Source organism: Neomonachus schauinslandi, chromosome 6 (genome assembly GCF_002201575.2).
Source record: "Neomonachus schauinslandi chromosome 6, ASM220157v2, whole genome shotgun sequence".
Classification (NCBI taxonomy): Eukaryota; Metazoa; Chordata; class Mammalia; order Carnivora; family Phocidae; genus Neomonachus; species Neomonachus schauinslandi.
In genome coordinates, this window is record NC_058408.1 from 20,720,375 (window position 1) to 20,743,275 (window position 22,901).

The 22,901-nt window shown below is 33.6% G+C and overlaps 1 protein-coding gene across 4 annotated transcripts in view; it reads right to left on the reverse strand.

Annotated features, from left to right (window-relative positions):
- Positions 1-2,613: 2,613 nt before the first annotated feature.
- The window catches only part of UCHL5 (ubiquitin C-terminal hydrolase L5), a 40,566-nt gene continuing 20,278 nt past the window's right edge, over positions 2,614-22,901 (reverse strand). For 2 of the 4 annotated variants that reach the window (XM_021686633.1, XM_021686635.1), the window contains 8 exons: positions 18,756-18,881; positions 18,613-18,674; positions 18,405-18,535; positions 16,780-16,843; positions 11,741-11,843; positions 10,339-10,452; positions 8,289-8,387; positions 2,614-2,859 (listed from right to left, as the gene is read on the reverse strand). In XM_021686633.1, coding sequence (XP_021542308.1) covers positions 2,815-2,859; positions 8,289-8,387; positions 10,339-10,452; positions 11,741-11,843; positions 16,780-16,843; positions 18,405-18,535; positions 18,613-18,674; positions 18,756-18,881 — 744 coding nt within the window. In that variant the 3' untranslated portion in view covers positions 2,614-2,814. Of the gene's footprint in view, positions 2,860-7,249; positions 7,400-8,288; positions 8,388-10,338; positions 10,453-11,740; positions 11,844-16,779; positions 16,844-18,404; positions 18,536-18,612; positions 18,675-18,755; positions 18,882-22,901 lie in introns of all 4 variants that reach the window. The other 2 variants (XR_002480117.1, XM_021686634.1) reach the window with 2 other exon arrangements.

Here is a 22,901-nt window from a genome sequence, read left to right on the forward strand (position 1 = left end):
ACTGAAGTTATTAATCTGCATATAACACCATAATACACACTGAAGTATGTATCATGGTCTAAATAGGGGAGCAAGTCCCCATGGTTCACGATCTCAGAACAAGTATTTGTCTATTCCAGTGGCACAGTCAAGCAGACTGCTCTCTGCTAGAAAAAGGGCAGCTATCTTGGGAACTAAACACATGAGGTGAGACTAGCCAGTGCAGCAGCTGCTGGCAAGCTTTCTTTGTTTATGATAGCAAAAGTATATTGCTTAGAATCAGCTAGTTATTTTAAAAGGCACAGAACAGAATGGAAGTGCCTTCACCTATCCAAGCATTAAATGAGATTTCAGAAAAGAAAGGGCAAAAGTGAAATGAACAAAGGAGACTTTCTTTTAAATACTCCTTTCAATACACCTTTTTAAAAAAGAAAAAACTTCCCACATAACTAACATATATTTCTGGATTGTTCTTCATTCATCCATTTTCTCTACCCACCACCTTCATGACCAAGACCCAGACAAAGACAAGTCATATTTCTTTATTCACTGGCAAACATTATCATGAAGGATCACAATGCATTTACAATTATCCAAAGAAGCAGCACATAAAATAAGCCGTTCTTAAGCTATGGAAATTCCTATCAAAGAATTTTATTAGAATTAGATTATAAGAAAATATCCTTATACCTATTAACACAGTTTTATAAAGCTATTTTTAATGTCATTTGATACTGGTTATTCTTATTAAAAGCATCTTTCAATGACAAGTTTTTAATTTTTATAAACAGATTTTGGATCTTTTATGGTTATTGCTTTCTGTGACCTAAGAAACCTTTGGCTACACTCAAGTCACAAAGATACTCACCTATGTTTTCCTCTAAAAACCTTTGTATTTTAGCTATTAAATGAAGGTCAATGATCCATCTCAAATTCATTTTTGTGAGGAAGGTCTTGGTTCATTTTTTTTCCACATGGAGGTTTAGCTGTTCTGGCCTCATTTACTGAAAAGACTTTCTTTTTCTGTTGGATTGCTTTGCGACCTTTGTCAAAAATCAAGTAACCACATAAATGTGGATTTATTTATAGGATTTCTCTTCTGTTCCACTAATCGATTTGTTGTTGATCCTCATGCTAGTGTCACACTGTCTTGATGACTGGATACTACTGACTATAATATTCCTTGTATTGCTTTACAAAATTTAAGCCTCTATGAAATGGGTATATAAGGGCACCTGGCTGGCTCACTCAGTGGAGTGTGCAACTTTTGATCTCGGCATTGTGAGTTCAAGCCCCACGTTGGGTGTAGAGATCACTCCAAACTAAAAAAATCTTAAAAAAACAAAACAAAACAGTATATAAATTAAGTTGAAATAATTGCATGGGATCAAGATGAGCCTAAAATAATCCTTAAGAAATCACTTTTTAAAATTGTATCATGGATTTGAAAGCACTCCATAATTACTATTGTATCCAGAGCAAAATACATTTACCCACAAATGAAAAACTACAAATTCTTTATTACCTTCATCTAAAATTATGTATGAAAAATATTTCATTAATTTTTCTACTCAATTTCCCACCAGATTTTTTCACATTAGTTATTTAATAATACCACAATGTAGTAAGTTTTAAAATAATCCTTAAAAAATTCATGTGTTTGAAGCTAGAAGATGAATAAGCAGTCACTCTATGTATGTTTAAACTTTTCCATAATAAACTGTTGAAAAAAAAAGTCATGTATCAATTTCAGAAATGTATCTAGTAAGGAAAAAAAACTAGATAATTTCCTTTATAAAAAGAAGTTCCATAAAATCTCCTTTAAAGTTTAACTTGGAGAAGATTAGGAGCAAGAATACAATTATTTCATAAAATTAAAAAAAAACAAAGCAACTCCCAAAAGTAATTTTAAAAATTCCATTGTGAGCGAACTGTACATGGTTCTTGAAACTATTGGGCTGTACCAATTTCATTCAAATTGGCATAGAAGAATCCTCCACCACCACATCCTATTTTTTTAAAAAAGCAGATAGCCTAAATTGTCAAACATCTGATTTTTTATAAAGATACAGCTTAGCAGCCTAAAAAATGTTGCCAGACTGACAGTTAACACCAAAAATCTTTTAAGATTTATCATTTGTTCTTAACCTGAAATTCTGCTTTGAAGCATAATACTCACACCTTCCTGAAATAATTCTAATAACAAATAACCCCAAACACTTAAAGAAAGTCGGCTAAAATAAACTGAATGTTTATTACTTTTTCTACTGGCAGCAATAAAAATCACTAGAAACTATACTTTTGTCTTTTTCAAATGATCTGCATTAAAACCATACTTTCTCAAGATAAAATTCAGTTTTAAAATCCTCAAAATGTTTAGATATCATACACAAATACTGATTTTTTTCATTAATGATAAGGAGAAACAAGAGATCTAATTTAATCAAGATCTGACATTCATAAATTTTAAGCATGTAACTGAGCTAAAAGATTGAGAGATTAATTATAACAATTACAGGTAGAGAATAACATTTGTTAATTCCTAGGTTCATTATGATAGTATATATCCACAGAACCAACAGCAGAAGTTCTCAGATCCAATGTCAAATAATGGAATTTGGGCAAGCACTCTGAATATCACTTTTATTTAATATGCACTACATGCACATGATGCAGGTAGGGAAAGAATCCATGCATTAAAGACAAGACAGACTGGTACTATTGCCAAACGTGCATTGAGTCAATTAGGATGATGCTCAAAGTTCTTTATACTTAATGGTTTCCATGAAAATAAGTGCAGAAGCAGAAATGTGTATACATCCCAAAGCATCTTCTTCATTTGGTTTCCTGTGCTTTCTTTGCATTCTGTTTTTCTTTTGCCTAGAAGTTAAAGATAGTATTCTATAAAATCTTAAAAGTCCATTTTAGATCACGTTAAAATGTGTGTAAGTGGGCATTCTTAAGCTAAAAGGCTTGAAATGCATTGTTTTCAAGATTTCTAGAGTATTATCTTTCATAACTCAAGACTTGCAACAAACTACTGCTGGACAAATTATAGTTATGTTTTGCCCTCAGTAAAAAAGGATCATGTTCGGTTTACACTTCTTTCTTATCTGCAGTTGAAATATATTATTATAATTGTAATAATTTAAATATACATAATTACTCATGCCACAAAGTCATACTCATTCATAAATACTTCAAAACGATATATTTACATATGTGCCCATTTCTCATTCAAATTGAGTGTAAGAAAAATCTTATATTAGTTTCTGCATGTTTGAATGAGTTTAACAGAATATCACTAAAGGATCACATGTCTGTAGTATTAAGAAACATTACTTATAGAACCTTTTTAAAAAATGCTCTTACCTTATTTCATTTGATCCTCATAACAATTATATAGCTTGAACCCAGTAATTCTATTTTATTTTTCAGCAGATGAGAAAGATAGCTTATAGATATCAAACTTGACAAAAGTCACACAGCTAGTATAAAATAGGACCTCAAGAGGTCAAAAGACACATGTCCTATAGTGGTGCTTTTCAACGTATAGACCAATGACCTGGGGACCCTGCTATAATGCTGATTCAATAAAAAGCCTGAGATTCTAAATTTCTTTTTTTTTTTTTAAAGATTTTATTTATTTATTTGAGACAGAGAGAATGAGAGAGAGCACATGAGAGGGGGGAGGGTCAGAGGGAGAAGCAGACTCCCTGCCGAGCAGGGAGCCCGATGCGGGACTCGATCCAGGGACTCCAGGATCATGACCTGAGCCGAAGGCAGTCGCCCAACCGAGCCACCCAGGCGCCCGAGATTCTAAATTTCTAACAAATTTTTAGGGGATACCAATTCCACTGGTCCTCAGATGACACTTTGAGAAATAAGATTTTAGAGTACTAGAATATAATGTTCTTTCCACTATGCCACTTGAATCAGAAAGGAACAAATAGAGTTTTGTTATCACACAACTAAGAATAAAAACTTCCTTAGATTAAAAAATAGGGTAATTACAACTACAATATTTTTATAATGTATTAGGTAGTATAATTATTATACAACTATATGATAAAATAAAGTGCTATGCCTTAGAATATATTAAGGCAAAATATTATATGTACCATATAAAATAAAATTGCTTACATGAACATTTTTAGTTAGCATAATTTATAATTTGATATGTATATGATTTTTAACAAAGAAGTTCTGTTTCCAAATAATAAAAATACAATTTAATTTCAGATATAATTTGAAATAAAAATATGTACTTTTCCCATACTGATCTCTGAATATACTCTGAATATACGGAATGTTTAGTAGGATTAACAAAAATAAACTTACTGGTTTATGACATAAATTTTACAATATAATTAAATGAGCAGACATCTAATACAGAGAGTGTACATACATTTATTAAACTATACAATTCAGATAAAGTTAAGAATAAGTGAAATAAGTTAAAAATAATTACCACCATTTATTGAGCACTTATTTATGTACTTTATAGATATTTAGTCCTCAAGAATGTGAAGTAGGTATGATTCCTAATTTATAGATGAAGAAATGGAAACTATAAACAAATAACTTGCCTAAAAGCACCAGCTAAATTCGCACCAGCAATCTAAAACCAAAAGCCTGTATTCTGTTCAGCCTTTGTTATAAATAAAAAACAATATTACGTTTCTACATAGCATGGAAAAAAGGTACATTGTTACCTTCTATACAGTATGTCAATGAAACATCAAAAATCACTGACTCAAATCAGATAATTCTGTAATAAGAGATATCAATGTAGGTATTATTGTGAATACCAACTATTCTTCTACTTTATTTCTCTTAAGGAATAGAAAAAGTAAGTTCTAAAGATTATTATTATTTTTTAAAGATTTTATTTATTTGTTTGACACAGAGAGAGAGAGAGGGGGAACACAAGCAAGGGGAGTGGGAGAGGGAGAAGCTGGCTTTCCACTGAGCAGGGAGCCCGATGCGGGGCTCGATCCCACTACCCTGGGACCATGACCTGAGCTGAAGGCAGACGCTTAACCGACTGAGCCACCCAGGCGCCCCAGTCCTAAAGATTATTACCAACTGAATTATAATGTCTTAGTAAAATGTGGACAAAATTCAGTATTTTGAAGGTGCTTTGAATCCCACAGCAACTGATTCTATGATTTTATATTATGGTAGGTTATTGGTGATTATTAAAAACCTGGGATAGACAATGATCCAGAATTACTAGGTTAAGGTAAAAATATTAAAAGAATTTTACTAAGTATACCTGAACTCAGTAAAAGTTTCACAAATGAAATCTTCAGCTAGCTGATTTTATATGTTAAGAAATAGATTTGCTATAGGGCACAAGAAGTTTAATAGCTATGTATTTTTAGGTTATTTCCCAAGCAGGTATTACATAATGTATATTCAACTCCTCAGAAAAGAGTAGAAGCCTCATATAACAAAAATGCTTATAAAAGGTAAGATCTTAACCTAATTCATTATAGCCATATGCCCTCAGGAGAATCAAAGTCTTGATCTTTTCTTTATTATTCTGTAAAATAAAAAGATGTTCAAATTCAAATACTTTCATGCCATCACAGGCTCTAACCAACTACCTCAGTTACTCAGAGATCTGATCCTGGACAGGGTTGGCATTTACACCACTGCCAAGAGTAGCCACATCTTTCCTCTTTGGTTCTTTCTACCTCTTTTATACTTTGTTCCTTTATTCTACTTTCCCTTGGCATAGGGGACTGAGGGGTCGGGGGAGGAACAGTTAAACTTATTAATTTCTTAGTAATTTCAACTTATCCATTTCTGAATTCTACATGTTATTTTTCTTAGAAGTATTACTATTAAGCAATTATCACTATTAAAGCCTTTGTATTGTATATAATTATAAAATCTCATCATTATTGTTTTTTCATTTGTAACATGTTTATCTGCAGAGAGTAATATTCAATATGATGTAATGATTTATTTTTTTCAAAATGTGATGAACAAAATACATTTATGCTTAAGGAAGCTGATTTATTGGTAGAGAATAAGCATTTGATTCTAACCACAGATTTAAAATTTTATGGATGTGAAACTTCAAGTGGCATAAGGCTATTAAGGAGCCACCCTGTGCTCCCCCAGGACTTTCAGCATGTATTGATTCTGGCACTTATCAGAACCATCCTATTCAGCACAATACTATAATTATTTATTCCTTTCCCCAACTATATCATGAACTGCTTAAGAGAGAAGAGTATATCTTAGTTATACATATATCTATAGACTTTAAGAAGTCGTGGAATATACTTACAGCTAGATAAATGTTTGATGAATAATCTTAAAATTTCAAAAATTTTAATCAAATAATGGATCTGAATTCCTTATATTCCTTAGGGGATATTCCTTAGGGGATAACAGAATGATTCCTTTAAGGGAATTCCTTAGGGGATAACAGATATTGTATATACACAAGGAATAAATGTAACCTCAATATTGCTTATGCAATATTATGAATCAAAGAGTAGTCTGAAGAAATAGGCAAAAGTAGATCAATAACTATCCCTTCAAAAAAAAGGTGTAAACACAAGAACACACTGAGCTGGTGTCCCACTAACACCAGGCATTCATATACTGCCACCCTGTGTCCAAAATGTGAAGTAAGAAATTACAGTTCAATGCCTGTTCTCCAACTATGCTTTCAAAAATATCTGGGGATATATTGTCCTCAAAATCAAACAAGAACGGTCGTTTTCCTAATTTGCACCAAAAAGTTTATTCACAGACCAATTTTAAAGAAAAATACATACATTTTAAATTTCTCTAATAACATTTGGCCTTTAGTAATATTTATCTATAGTTAAAATCTGATGCAACAGATCATATGATTTAACACAACAGTATATTATTATTTTAATATTTTTAATAGAGAAATATTTCATAGTGTTTCATACAAAGAACACAGTATCTAGGAACTTCTGAGAATCACAGAACCCTAATTGTTCATCTAAAACTTTTAAAATCAGTTTCCCATCTTAGAATAACACCATGGGATACATGAACAGAAAATCTGTATGGAAAAGAGAAGACTTAGCCGTTTTCTGCAATAATTTGTGCACTTGGTGCTAAAAGCAGAAGCACACGTTTCAGGATCTGGATAATAAGGTATACACAAAAACCTTAATTCTCATTTCCTATTATTTATGACGATATAAAAAGGCTGGGTTGAAATGTATCTTTGCTTCAGAAACTTTAAAATTAATAAGAAACACATACCTACCATGTACTCTGCTCTTAAGTTAATGGTCCAAACTTTTATTTGCCTAGTAGTATCTTCTCAAAGTGTTCCTCAAAATGTGGTACACAAACCAGCTGCTTTAGGGTCACTTGGGGTAACTTATTAAAGATTCCTTCCCCTATATCAGAATATCTGGGGAGGGGCCAGGTAACATGTATTTTAAAGAGTATCCAGTGATGGTCACTTTCAGAAACACTGATTTACAATATAAACTTAAAAACAATTTAACTGTATTGCAATTGTGCAATTAATATTTAAGTGTCTTATACTGAAGAAAAAAAATCTTAGAAATCAGAATTTTTCACAAACCTATGTGAGCTTTTCTTTGGCAGAAAGAATACTAGCTTAGGAATGAATAAAAAACCCATTTATTAGTCTAGGCTATAGTTATTTTTTCCCCCTTCAATGTCTATTCTAGTTTTAAATTCTATGATAATTCAAATTTTTCCTAAATTAAATAACAAGGAATCTATTATTTCAACTGTTACTATTAAAAAGTTGCTTTCAACTTAGGGGCGCCTGGGTGGTTCAGTCGGTTAAGTGTCCAACTCCTGCTTTCGGCTCAGGTCATAAGCTCAGGCTCATGAGATCAAGCCCCACGCATCAGGCTCTACACTCAGCATGGAGTCTGCTTGAGATTCTCTCTCCCTTTTCCTCTGCCCCTCCCCACTGCTCTCTCTCTCTCAAATAAATAAATAAAATCTTAAAAAAAAATTTGCTTTCAGCTTAAAGACAGGAAAAATTTTAAATTTTATTCTAATACTAGGTACAACCTAAGTTTTTAACACTAAGGATTTGGGAAGGCTAAAGCAATGGGACAATTCCTTATTGTGATTTTATATCAGGCTGAACTAAAAAAAATATCAGGTTGAACTAATGCTCATCTAGAATATACAACAATAGATAAATGCAAAAAAAATTAAAATAGGACTGCTTCAACAAATTTTACCTCTAGTCAAACCAAAAAAACATCTTGTTTTGGGGGAATCTAAATCTAAGTATTCATCAGTAAAATACTTACCTTTTCTACTAGTGGTATTAACTGTTGGTGTTCTGCTAAAGTCTTTAATAATTCCATAATGAAAGGCAGGTAATTATGCTTCCTTCTGATATTTTCAATCTGAAAATAAAACAAATATCAAACCACACTAACTTTACATTTCCACTAAGTTTCTGATATTTTGATCTTTGCATCCAACTCAAAATAGAAATGGGAGAAAACCTTCCATTCTCATAAGAAAAAATATTAGAAATAACGAGATTCCATCCCCACTGAGAATAAAGACTAATACAATAAAATATGTGAGAGTTTCTTGGGTGTGGCTTCCTACTCTTGGCTTAGCAAATAACACTTTTAAAAGTCTAAAATTATTTATGAAAACTTAAGATGAAAGTAAATTTAAGAAGCCCACATGATAAATTAATACTCTTACTACAACTATGCAAATAATCAGGCCACGCCTAATGAAACCAGCTTTATTTTGTGATCAAGAATAATCTTTCTTTGAATAACTTTTAATGAAGAAGACAGACTATAGGGCAAGATCTGTGCTTCAAGTGAAAACTATGCATCGTCTAGAGCACCCCTCCCAAGTTACGTGATTCTAGTTTTTCACTGCCATTGAGCTATTAAATATTCTGTCTGGTAGAGGTTCAATTTACTTCCCTTCTCCCATAGAAAAAAAAGTTTCCATCTTCAGTAAATTCATTTCAACATTCCTTTACTTCATATAAACTTGAGCTGCTTTAACTTCTCATTTGAACTAGTTGTGACTACAGATTCCTTCAATTAATTAATGAATTAAATAAAATCTTAACACATGTTCATTTTATAGCAGTAAGAGAATCATTTCACCTTTTTGAACAAGCATTTTCAAGCAATGTAGCAGGTAAAGATTCTGAAAACTTAATTTGTGTTTTATTTTAGGCTAATATTAAAACTTAGTGATGAAATAACCCTGCATTAAGAATATATAAGTGATGGGTAGTTATTTTTGTATACCACATAAAATGGAAGATAAATATTCAAGCTTTCATCCCTTACTTTCCTATCTCCATTAACTTAGAATACTCTGAGGCCAGCCCCTACCACTTCCAACTGAAGAAACCGTACCAGTTCAAGGTTCATTTATTTTATTTAACAGTCATTTATTGGCTGTTAAGTATGATACAAAGCACTATGCTAATGCTTTGGTGAGCAATAAAAAAGAAAAAAGGACAATCCTTGCCTTCAACTGAGCTTCAAATGAATAACAATGCTTTTTCTACTATGAGACACATGAGAAATGACATAACTACCATTTCCAAACTCACACAGCTTAAGAGAAGAGATGCAAATGGTTAACTTCAAGTATAAAGCCCTTTAATTCTTTCTTTTTTTTTTTTTTCAGTAGGTTCCACGCCCAACATGGGGCTTGAATTCGTGACCCTGAGATCAAGAGTCGCATGCTCTACTGACTGAGCCAGTAAGGTGCCCCAAGCCCTTTAATTCTAAATTTGAAGACTGAATTCACATTCTATTTTCTCTTCAAAACTAAAATAAGAAGCAAACAAAAATGTATTTCTTAGCTCTGAAAAGGTCTAGACATAATGACTAATCAGTATCACTGAGCATCCAAATAGTGGTTTCTAAATAACATTTCCCAACAAAAGAACCCAGGGCTTCTTGAAAAAAATGGCTAATCCAAGTCTGAAGTAGAAAATGGACAAGATGAGTCTGAACCATCTTGTCATACTGGAAATCAAGGAAGCTATCAAAGATGAAGAGAATCATATCAGAAGGACTTAGGACTTGAAGTGGATCCTAATGGCCAAAGATAAGACAATTTGATCATCATTAATTGCAGTGAACTGAAACATCAAATAGGTTAAAAATTTGTTCATAATGATACTTCAAAAAAAATTAAAAAGAAAGAAACCTCCTAGTTACCTTTGTGGGGTGCCAAGGAACCAACTCATTATTCTGAAAACTAGTAAATGATGGGGGAAAAAATCAAATATTCAACATACCTTCATGTCAAAATATACTACTCTATATTAAAACAAAGGAACAAAAAAAAAAGAAAACATACCTTATATCTTTTTAGTTTCTGTACTTCTTCTTCAATAAGCATCTGGTTTTTGGCAACCTCTGACTGAATAGCACTTAACATATTATTACCCTGGTCTGTATCCATGGGTTCCTCCTTAGGGTAAAGAAAAAGGAACAGCATACCCTAATGATTGAGGCTTGAGTCCAAAATACTTTAAAATGATAAACACAGTACAATTATTTTCAAATTTTACTCTTAATATTGGTGACAGAATACCAGTCTAACTGCAATATTAAAGGACAAAAGCCCTAAGTAGTACCTCCCATATTTCTATGTTCTACAATAACACATATGAATTTTTATCTAAAAAAACCTATACTGCAAAATACTATATTGCTACAATCTTTTGCTTAGCTATAAAATAAATTTGCTTAAATATGCTATTAAGAAAATGTCATCAAAGGAATGTAAAAAAGGTACTATTACTAATTATCTTCTCCGATCATATTTACTACAAAAAAATAATCAATTACATAGACTAGTAAATATTACATGTAAATCTAAATGTACCCAATTAATTCTCTGAGAAATATATTCTAACTTGCTTAATTATAATAATGAAATTAAACAGTTAATTGCTAACACTTACTTAGCATGTAATATTTGTCAGTCTGTTTTTTAAGTGGCTTACATATATTAGCTCAGTTAATCCTCACAACAGCTTTCTAAGGTAAATACTATTAACTTCATTTTTCATTAAGAAACTGAAGCACAGGGGCAGGAGCTCCTGGGTGGCTCAGTCAGTTAAGCGACTGACTCTTGACTTAGGTTCAGGTCATGATCTCAGGGTCATGAGATGAAGCCCTTCATGGGTTCCATGCTCTCCATGGAGCTTGCTTAAGATTCTCTCTCCTTCTCCCTGCCCTGCTACCACTTGCACGCATACGTGCTTGCTCTCTCTCTCAAAAAAGAAAGAAAGAGAGAGAAAGAGAGAGGGGAAGGAAAGAGAGAGAGAAAGAGAGAGAAAGAAAGAGAGAGAGAGAAAGAAACAAAGAAACAAAGAAAGAAACAAAGAAAGAAAGAGAAAGAAAGAATGAAAGAAACTGAAGCACAAAGAAGTATATTCCAATTCATACATCCACTAAGTGGCAAAGCCAGGAGCTGAATCTAGGGAGCCTGACTCCAGAGTGTATTCTCTTAATCATCACTCAGGACACTTAATTAAATCAAGAAGGGAGGAAGGGAGGGGGAGAGAGAGAGAGAGAGAAAGAAAGAGAGAGAGGGAGGGAGGGAGGAAGGAAGGAAATGAAAAAGAACAAAGAGAAAGAAACAAAGAAAGAATAAAGAAAGAGAAAGAACAAAGACAGAGAGAGAGAGAGAGAGAATACTTTCCCTGAGACAACTAAACTAGAACTTTGCACCTAAAGACATGGTCACAAACCTCAGCAAGTTGTCTTTGTAACTCCGCTATCTTCTGTTCATATATCATTTTTCTGTCAGACACAATGGCCATTAAGTTAAATCGAATTTCACCTTCACTGTACCTAAAAAAAGTTAAAGTTTATAATGTAATAAACAATTGTAACACTATTATAATTAAGATAATCTATTGTGACTACCCCATGGTTCTTTAGGATAAACACAAATCTATCAATTGGCTAGCAGTGAAAATTGACATTTAAAAAAAAGCTTTCAGAGATGAAAGGCTACAACTGCAGGAAAAAAACTAGCTAAATTTAATCACAAATATTTTTAAATCTTCTAAAATAAAATTATACCACTAAACATGTGAAATAAAAAAATATTTTGTTTTCCTACTTTTATAAGAAACATGGCAACCATCATTTACTTCTTCAGATCTCAGAAAAAAATAACTAAGACCTCATGGTTGTTGGATTAATTATACTGGCATTATGATGGTAATTAACTATATACTTTTTTCCAAGTCATGATGTAGTTATTTTTAGTTAATATATTTTTATATTTCACTTATACTTTATATTTTATTTTAAATTATAAAATATTTGTATAATATTTTATTAATATAATATGGTTATATCCTGTTGCAAAATTTCTGAATGCTGTTTTATTTTCACTACTCTGATACCAGGGTATCACAATGAGACATCTCATAGTATGTTTATTCATGGTAAAGACTGACATTAGAAAAATTACTGGTAAGATTATGGAAATGGTGCTTAATCAAGATGAGAATATATAGAAAATGTAAGCCTGTTTTTGCATTATTCACTTATAACAGTTTCTCATACATATTTCTATTCACTGAAAGAATATGGAGCAATATTAACTACAGTGCTTTGAACTATGTAAAAATGTTGTTTTTAAAACTCTGCTGTGGGGGTGCCTGGGTGGCTCAGTCATTAAGCATCTGCCTTCGGCTCAGGTCATGATCCCAGGGTCCTGAGATTAAGCCCCCCATCGGGCTCCTTGCTCAGCGGGAAGCCTGCTTCTCCCTCTCCCACTCCCCCTGCTTGTGTTCCCTCTCTCGCTGTGTCTCTCTCTGTCAAACAAATAAATAAAATGTTTAAAAAAAATTAAAAAATAAAAAAAATAAAACTCTGCTGTGGACAATTATCATATGATCTCGCTGGTATGTGGAATTTAAGAAACAAGACAGAGGATCATAGGGGAAGAGAGGACAAAATGAAACAAGATGAAACCAGAGAGGGAGACAAACCATAAGAGACTCTTAATCATAGGAAACAAACAGTGTTGCTGGAGGGGAGGGGGGTGGAGGGATGGGGTAACTGGGATGGACAATGGGGAGGGTATGTGTTATAATGAGCACTGGGTATTATATAAGACTGATGAATCACAGACCTGTACTCCTGAAACAATTAACACATTATATGTTAAATGAATTTAAATTTAAAAAAATAAAATAAAATAAAAATAAAATGGAACTTCCATTTCCTTATTTCTCTCACTAAGAAACACCAAATAAAAACACTAGACATAATATATATTTTTTAAAAGAAAATGAAAGGATGAACGAAAATTCTGAAAGGTGAAGAGAAGGCAGACAAGCTAGGGAACCAGGACCCAAAAATGACACAGTGGTGAACTCCTTGAGTTATCTCATTTGCCTTCATATAGCCTAGACTTGGAATTAAAGAAGCCAGCAACTAAGAAATGCCAACAGGCACAGACAAAAAAAAGCACCAACAAAAGTCTGCTCCTTCTTTCCAAATAGGAAAGGGGCGATTCATGAAACAGAAAACCTTAAGACAATTACCACTCTACCATAGGTAAACACAACTGAAAAAACACTGTGCCCTAACCCTACCCACTAGCAAAGACTGAGTAGGGAGATAGGACTTTCATCCCTGTGGGCAGTAATGACACCTATTTGCAGTGTCTAGAAGAGACTAAATGGGAAGCCAAGTGGGAAGTCACTACCATACGGTGGTAAAGAAGCCTCCCCCACTTCAGCGACAGTGAAGCCATGTAGTAAGGAGTAACAAGGCATTCCTACTCCTTCCAGCCAGGGTAGTATCAAGTGGACACCCTTTTGGGGGCCAGAACTCCCACCCCTGCCCAGCAATAACAGGGAACCTCTTCCCATCTCAGATGTCAATGGAAGCAGAGCGGGGAATCTGAACTTCTACTCTCACCTGGCAGTAATGAGGTAGCATCCTGATTTACCCAGCCAGAGCAGTGCTCATATAAACCAGCTTAACAGAAATTTTATTTAAAAAAATCCAGTGTCGTATTATATAAAACCACAAATGTCCAGGTTTCAATCTATAATCATTTGTCATATTAAAAATGATGAAAATCTCAACTTGAATGAAAACACTAAATCAAAAGAAAGCAGGACTGGGGTGCCTGGGTGGCTCAGTTGTTAAGCGTCTGCCTTCGGCTCACGTCATGATCCCAGAGTCCTGGGATCGAGCCCCACATTGGGCTCCCTGCTCCGCGGGAATCCTGCTTCTCCCTCTCCCACTCCCCCGGCTTGTGTTCCCTCTCTCGCTGTGTCTCTCTCTGTCAAATAAATAAATAAAACCTTAAAAAAAAAGAAAGAAAGAAAAAAGAAAGCAGGACTGGCTATATTACTATGAGATAAACTAAATTTCAAAACAAAGAAAATTACTAGAGAAGGACATGACATAATGATAAAAAGATCAATCCACTAAGAAGAAATAGTGATAAATGTTTAGTTTATGCACCAAATAGACCTGCAAAATATGTAAAGTAAAAACTGATTAAAACTGAAATTAGAAGTAGACAAATCCAAAACTGTCCCTATTTGCAAATGACATGATTACGGAGAAAATGCCAAGGAACTCACAAATAACTTCTAAAGCTGGTGCATGAGTTCAGCAAGGTTAAAGGATGCAAGAAAAAGAAAGAAAACAATCAACTGTGTTTCTACAGACTAACGACCAAATAAATCAAATATGAAAATACAGTATCATTCGTAATCACTCAAAAGACTAATAAAATATGTGGGTATAAATCTGACAAAACATGTACAGGACCTATATGCTAAAAAGTACAAAATGCTGATGAAAGAAATTAGAGAAGATCAAAGTAAATAGAGAGACATACCATGTTCATGGACAGGAAGACTCATCATAGTAAAGATGCCAATTCTCCCCAAATGGATATAAATGTTTGACACAATTCCTATCAAAATCCCAACAAGAATTTTTGTGGATATAAAAGATTATACTAAAATTTATATGGGATTATTATACTAAAATTTATATGGGAAGACAGAGGAACTATAACAGCTGAAACAATTTTGATGAAAAAGAATAAAGTTGTGGGTATCAGTTTATCTGATTTCAAGACTTACAATACAGCTACAGTAATCAAGACTGTGCAGGATTGGCAGAGAGCAGACAAACAGGTCAAGAGAACAGAGTAGTGAACCCAGAAATAGACTCACACAAATACACCCAACTGGTTTTTTATAATTCTACCAAATTGCTAGAGGAAGGATAGCCTTTTCAACAAAGGGTGCTAGAGCAAATGGACATGCATAGGCAACAAAATGACCTTTGACTTAACTTCACAATATGTACAAAAATTAACTCAAAATGGATCACAGACTTAAATGCAAAATGTTAAAATATAAACTTTTTAGGAAAAAAGACAAAATCTTTAGGATCTAGGACTAGACAAAGAATTCTTAGATTTGACAACAAAAAACAATTCATAGTGGAAAAGATTGATAAATTAGATTTCATTGGGATTAAGAGCTTTTGCTCTGTGAAAGACTGTATTGGGAGAATTAGGAGATAGGCTTCAGACTGGGAGATAGTATTTGCAGGCAACGTGTCTGATGAAGAACTAGTACTATCTAGAGTATGTAAGGAAACTCAAGGCTCAACAGTCAAAAAACAATCCACTTACAAAACAGGCAAAAGGCATGAAAAGATTTTCAACATAATTAGTCATCAGGGAAATGCAGATTAAAACAATAATGAAATATCACTACCCACCTACTAGAATGGCTAAAATAAAAAATTTTAACAAAACCAAATGCTAGCAAGGATGTGGAAAAACTGGATCGCTCATACATGCTAGTAGGAATGTAAAATGTACAGCCACTTTGGAAGAGTCTGGCAGTTTCTTAGAAAATTAAACATCCATTTACAACTCAGCAGTGGCACTCCTGGGCATTTATCCCAGAGAAATGAAAACTTATGTTCACACAAAAATGTGTACACAAATGTTTCTTGCTGCTTTATTCATCACAGCCAAAAACTAGAAGCAATCCATATGTCCTTCAATGGGTAAATGGGCAAAAAAAAAAAAAGATCCTACCCATACCGTACACTAGCAACCATCATTAGAAAAGAATGAAGCACTTATGTACTTAATGACCCAGATAAATCTCCAGAAAATTATTCTGAGTGAAAGAAGCCAATCCAAAAAGGTTACATATTGTATGTTTCCATTTACACAACATTCTTTAACTGACAAAAATTATAAAACTAGGGATTACAGATGGGAGGGGAGAATGGCAACAGAGGAAGGAAGTGGTTGTGGCTCTAAAAGGGCAACATGAGGGAATCCTTGTGCTAATGAAATCATTCTGTACCTTGACTGTACCAATGGCAACATCCTGGCTGTTGATACTGTGCTCTAGTTCGATAAGATGTTACCAGGGCTGGGTAAAGGGTACACAGGATCTCTCTGTATTATCTTTATAACTGAATGTGAATATATAATTATCTCAAAATAAGAGTTTTAATTTAATAAAAAAGATGCTTAAAAACAACTCTACAAAACAACTATATAAAATATCTAATGGAGATCTGCATGTTTAACTTTAGAGGACATATTACTATGTAGAATTTAAATATTTCTGAAATAGATTTCCTGAACATATTAATCCAATCAAAAGTAGATGTTCAACAAGCACTGCTAAAATAATAATAAAATAAAAGTTGAAAAGAATGTTTAAAAACCAGAATACTATGCCAGTGAGAATAGCTGAGCATTTACTTTTGTATCCTTTTTTCTATGACTGGCCTCACTGCGCTGATCCAGTCATCTTGATTGCATGCACCTAGAGAGAAATATCAAAGCAATTAAATCAAATAAAATCAACATTAAAATTATTTCAAAAGTTAGTCTAAAATATCGTTTTATAAATATTTTGGGAAATTCAGGATGGTAAAAATCCTTTCAGCATAACAATGTTAAGCTTCAATTCTTAGTTTCGGAGTAAAGGTAAGGGCAAAAAGCATTAGTGTAATTTGCATTACCACATTATTGTGTCACTTAGTAGGTATTGAACAAATGTCTGGAAAAGTAACTAATTAGGGAGTGATCCCATTACAATCCACAACTTTGTGAAATAAGAATAACTACCATTTTACAGTAATAAAACTGAGGGGTAAGAAAAATCAGCGCAAGTCAGTAGCAAATAAGGATTCAATCCTTACCAGTCTGACTCCCTACCATCATAACTATAAAATAAAAAACTAAAACTACATATAATGCAAAACCAATTTTACCCAGTTGTTTTAATCCTCTTTTTCACCATAATTTTTAGCATAGCTACCAGCTGTATAGCAAAACTGGCTGTTCTACTTTATCTTTTACGTCCTTTGTGTTTGATGGTTCTAACGAATATAGAATAAGTGACCAGATAGAAGCCAACAGAGAAAATGCAGAGATCAGCTCAACCATCAAACTACAAAAAACTTCAAGAGAATTTAAAGAACATTCTATTAATTTTTTGTGACATAGAAAAATAAATATTTTTAAACATAGAGGTAACACGTAAATCTGCATTAGACAAATTACTGGTTCTATGCAGGGGACATGGTCAAAAAGTACAAACAAAATGAACTAATGTTCATTTTTTAATCTAAAAAAAACTATAAAGTTCTATGAACAGCAGATAACATTAGGTTCAATAAAAACAGGTTTCGTTGGACTTAAAAATGAACCTAATTTTTGAAAAAAGGAAACTTAATGAGGTAAAAATAAGGAGTTAAAATTCTTTGTGGGTCTATGATTTTAGTACTATATCAGAACCACCAATTATATCCTCAACCTTGCTAACCATTTATCATTTTTGCTTAAGGTTAGAGATGGGTGGGATTGGGACAAATCTACCCTTTGGCTCAAAGGACAGCATATTAATCCACTATTTAAACAGAAACCTCAAAGAAAAACACTTCTTGGAGACTGTTAAACACTGAATTAAAGTGATTCTGAATGATCCAATTCTAAGTGAAAATATTTTAATGCAAGATGGCTAGAAATGCTTACTACCCCTTATCAGTAGGTTAAAAATGACAAGAATAACTTACATTCACTATAAAAATTAGCTTTTTAAAGTTAACTGGAAAATAAAAAATAAATTATGTAATCTATGGGTTAAAGAAATTTTCTTAGAAGAAAATTAAAGATCCCAGTTGAGCCATAGTAGTTAACATGTCCTTCCTATGTTATTTAACCTCATAAAGTAATGAAAAGCTAAAGACTTTTCATGACATTATACCTCATAGTCACCTTCCCCTTCAAAAACCTAAGCAGCATTGTGGCAAAAACAAAGGAGAATACCCAATCTTTTTTCCTTGTCAAAAGTGAAATAGCAAGAACAGGAACCAGATTACCTAAATCAATCGGTCCTTCTCTTAATCCATCTAATTCATACAATCTTCCATTTACAGGAACATAACTGACAAAGTGAAAAGCATCTTCTTCTTTTGCTGATGTCTTTGCATCAAATTCAAACATTTGCTGTCTACAGTGAAGAAAAAAAAATAGTGAGAGACAAACAAGCAAAACAGAAAGTGTTTATTTAACAAAAAGTCTCTTTACCTGGCAAAACTGTTGTGTACTTGTCGAATCACATCTGAATTGCTCAGTGCCAAACCTTTCATCTAAAATAATTGTTAAAGTAGCCTATTAAAAAGAGAACTATCACAAATAGAGCATTTTAGGAATAATAAGATTATACTCACAGCTGCATCAAAACTTTGTGAAAATTCCTTAAACTCTGATAATGTCTCTCCCAAATGGACATCTTGATGGGTACAGTTCAATAACACACTTACTATGGCTTGGGTAGCACAAGCATTGTTAATTACCTATAAAACATAAAAGCAAAAATATTATCAATTTATTTTTTTAAAAAGCAGCTTTTAACTGATGACAATGCCCTCCAAAATATGAATAATGTTAACAGTTTTCAAAATGTATTTCATATAGTCTTAACATAAACATAATAAACGTGCTTAATTCCATCCTAATGTATTTTCAGGAATTTGCTGCAATTTTGGAGTTGAGGATTCTAGGAAACCAAATAAATTAAATAAACTCATAACATCAGTGAAACCAATCCAGTTAGGGAAATAAGACCAATCTTTCCTGATCTAAACACAGCTGATTAAATCAACAGAACTTGTCCCCCCTCCTATTCACACTTCTTCCTAAATTCACTTCTGCCTATCCAAATTTAACCCATATTTCGGTATTCAGCACAAGCTCCAACTCACCTAGGTGGCTTTTAGAGAAATTATCCAACAACTGCTATTAGTTTCTACCTTCAAGTTCCTAAAAAGGATATATACTGTCCACACATTTTTTCACCTCAGTCAGATAGTCTTTACACTGCTGTCATCTAGTTGTTAACTATTTATTTAACAAATTATGTGGACCTTACATTTTAGAGGGAAAAAAACATTTAGATAGCACTTACTATGTGCCAGTTACTTTTCTAGGCACCTCACATGTATTAATTCTTTTAATTCTCTCAACAACCTATGAAGGAGTAATATTATTATCCCCATTTTACATTCATGGAAGCTAAGGCACAAAGAGGTTAAGTAACTTGCCCCAATGGCACAGAGCTAAGCAACAGGCAGATAGTCTCGTTCTAGAATTTGTGCATTTAGCCACCATATTAGGCTGGCTCTGTACATATATGTGGTCTAACAAGATTATAACCTACTGTGGACAAGGGCTTCTTCCATATTTCCTATAGCCCCTATACAGTCACACCTCAGATGACCAGTGTGAATACCAGCAATGTTAATTATAAAGTTGAACTAAATTTGGTGAATGATTTTTAAAAATACAGTTTAGTCCTATTGCTCTATTTTGTTACTACATTATAATTAAATACTATTTTCTAATTAAAGTCTTTCCAAAATGCTAATTCACTTATGATTTTACAATTTAGCAAACTATTTATATCCTGCTGGATTTCAGAAGAAAAATTTTCAATTATCTTCTGTCTTTAATTCTTATATTCCTCTACTTATTGTGTTGCCAGAGGCTTCAGACGTCTTGTGAAATCCACTAGATCTTACATCGTTTGCTGCAGTATATTTGAAAAATTCCTTGATAACACTGCTTTCTCTACTAGGAAACATTCTCTTACACCCAGTTCTCAAACAAATATAATGATACCACCACATTTCTGATATTCTTCTCTGATAATATCTTGTACTCAAAACTATCTTATAATTGACAAATTAGAGAAAAGTAATAGGAAGTCTAGAATCCAATTAATATTGCTGATTTCTTTTAATATGTATTTTTCTCTGAATCACAGTTCTTTAGTAAATTTGGAGAAAAAATTTCAATGACTAAAGGAGACTTCATAAAGGTGGTTAACTAAAACTTTGTAACACTCAGTGCCCCCTTATCTTGGACCAAAATTATCTGGGATAAAATTATCTGGGAATGGGTTGGGTAGGAGTTAAGTTAGATGAAGTTAAAATTTATACTCATTCACACGTTCTTTCAAATTCACACGTTAAGGACACACTATGTACGCAGTGCCAGGCAGAGAATACTCTCAAACATTCCTATGACCTAAGGACTTCAAATCTGTAATCCATCACTTTAGAAAACTTTTTTAAAGAATTAGAAAAAAAAAAAAACTCCTTCCAAAGTCATCAAGTTATATACATTAAACATGCAGTTTTTGTATAATCAACTTCAATATTTTTTTTAAAAAAGACAAATATCCTGTCATTACTATTTCTCCTTCAATGTTAATAATGATTCATACTGTCCATGATTTATTACAACTTATTTTGTGTGTGTATGAAGAATAGTAATCATGGTGTGCATGAATATAAAAATACCTTTCCAGGTTTAGAAATGAGTTTAGCACCACCAAGTGGTTATGCTACATGTAGCATAGAATTGCCAAAAGAAAAAAGACCTTAGGGGCGCCTGGGTGGCTCAGTCATTAAGCGTCTGCCTTCGGCTCAGGTCATGATCCCAGGGTCCTGGGATCGAGCCCCGCATCGGGCTCCCTGCTCGGCAGGAAGCCTGCTTCTCCCTCTCCCACTCCCCCTGCTTGTGTTCCCTCTCACTCTTTCTCTCTCTGTCAAATAAATAAATAAAATCTTAAGAAAAAAGACCTTAAAAAGGGTACCTCCATACAGTCATTCAAGTATTTACTAAGGACCTGCAGTGTGCCAGACATTGTGGTGTGTGGGATGCACAGTGAACGAGAGAATTAGAGAGGTCTTTTATCTCACGAAACTCACATAAAAATCACCTTATAGACATCTATTTGGCAGAACTTTAACTTTAGTTCATGTCACAAAAATTCACTGTAGCATACATTATTTTGTAGTTCCCAACTTTTTAAATCTTTAATTTGTCCTGAGTATTCTATTATATGCTCAGCTTGCAACACATTTTCAAAAAGAGTAGTAGAGTTTAACAGGAAAAGGAGGCTAGAGTAAGAGATCACAGATAGGGCTGGCCCAGGCCCTTAAGAATTTGGTTTGAATTCCTTTGAGAGAATATATTCTTTAGTTCATCCAGGCTCTTCACTCCCTATTTCTTACACACAACCAGATTCATGCATGCATGCATGTTGCCAACCTGATACTGCAGCCATTTGACTTATAACCTCTGGACTAGAGAATAACTTCTTTTCATAGTTTATATTAAAGAATATGGTGGGTGTTCAGAGGAATGCTTCTAAAGCAGTTTTAAGTACTGCATTATAAATTACAGTCAATCTTCACTGAGTTGTAGCTATAAAGTTTTCACTATTTATTTATACTCAAAGGAAAAAAAGGTTGAGAATGAAACTGTGGGTTCCTAAAGGGAAGGTGACTCTAAAATGGGGCGCCTGGGTGGCTCAGATGGTTAAGCGTCTGCCTTCGGCTCAGGTCATGATCCCAGGGTCCCGGGATCGAGTCCCGCATCGGGCTTCCTGCTAGGTGGGGAGCCTGCTTCTCCCTCTCCCTCTGCCTCTGCCTCTCTCTCTGACTCTCATGAATAAATAAATAAAATATTAAAAAAATAAAATAAACACAAAACAAAAAAAAGTATACAATAAATGCCCTGTCTGTGAAAAATTTAGAAAAAAATCCATACATGAAAGAGATGAATAAAAAACCAAAATGATGAAGGAAGGAATCATCTTTAACTGAAGTATCAGAGGTTTCTCTATGAATGTAAAAAAAAAAAAAAATTTAAGATTTATTTATTTATTTATTTGACAGAGAAAGAGACAGCAAGAGAAGGAATACAAGCAGGGGGAGTGGGAGAGGGAGAAGCAGGCTTCCCGCCCAGCAGGGAGCCCAATGCGGGGCTCGATCCCAGGATCCTGAGATCATGACCTGAGCCAAAGGCAGATGCTTAATGACTGAGCCACCCAGGCGCCCAATATGAATGTAAAATTTTTAACAGAACTTTCAAAGTTTGACCGGACCTAGGGAATAGAGAAGGAAATTCATTCAGGGAAGCGAGAGGGTATGAACAAAGGAACAAATTTACATGGTATGTTCAAGAGACAATGTGCATACTGGTTTGTATTAGTATGGTTGTGGTCAGGGTATGGCATCATTTGCTACCTTGAAAATCACTGAGCAATTAGTAGTTTGCCCTAGGAGCAAAAGATTTTTAATAGGGAAATAACATAATAAAAATAGGTTTTTTTATTATGAAAGATTCAGTCTGACAATTTACAGGAAGGATTGAAGATGGCTGAAAACAGAAACAAGATCAGCTGGATTCTACCCTAACGTACATATGAAACAATAAAAGGTGATAGATTAATGGATATATGAAACCTCTATCACACAAATATGCAAGTCAGAATTCTAGGAGTCAGGAATACAACTATAAAAAAA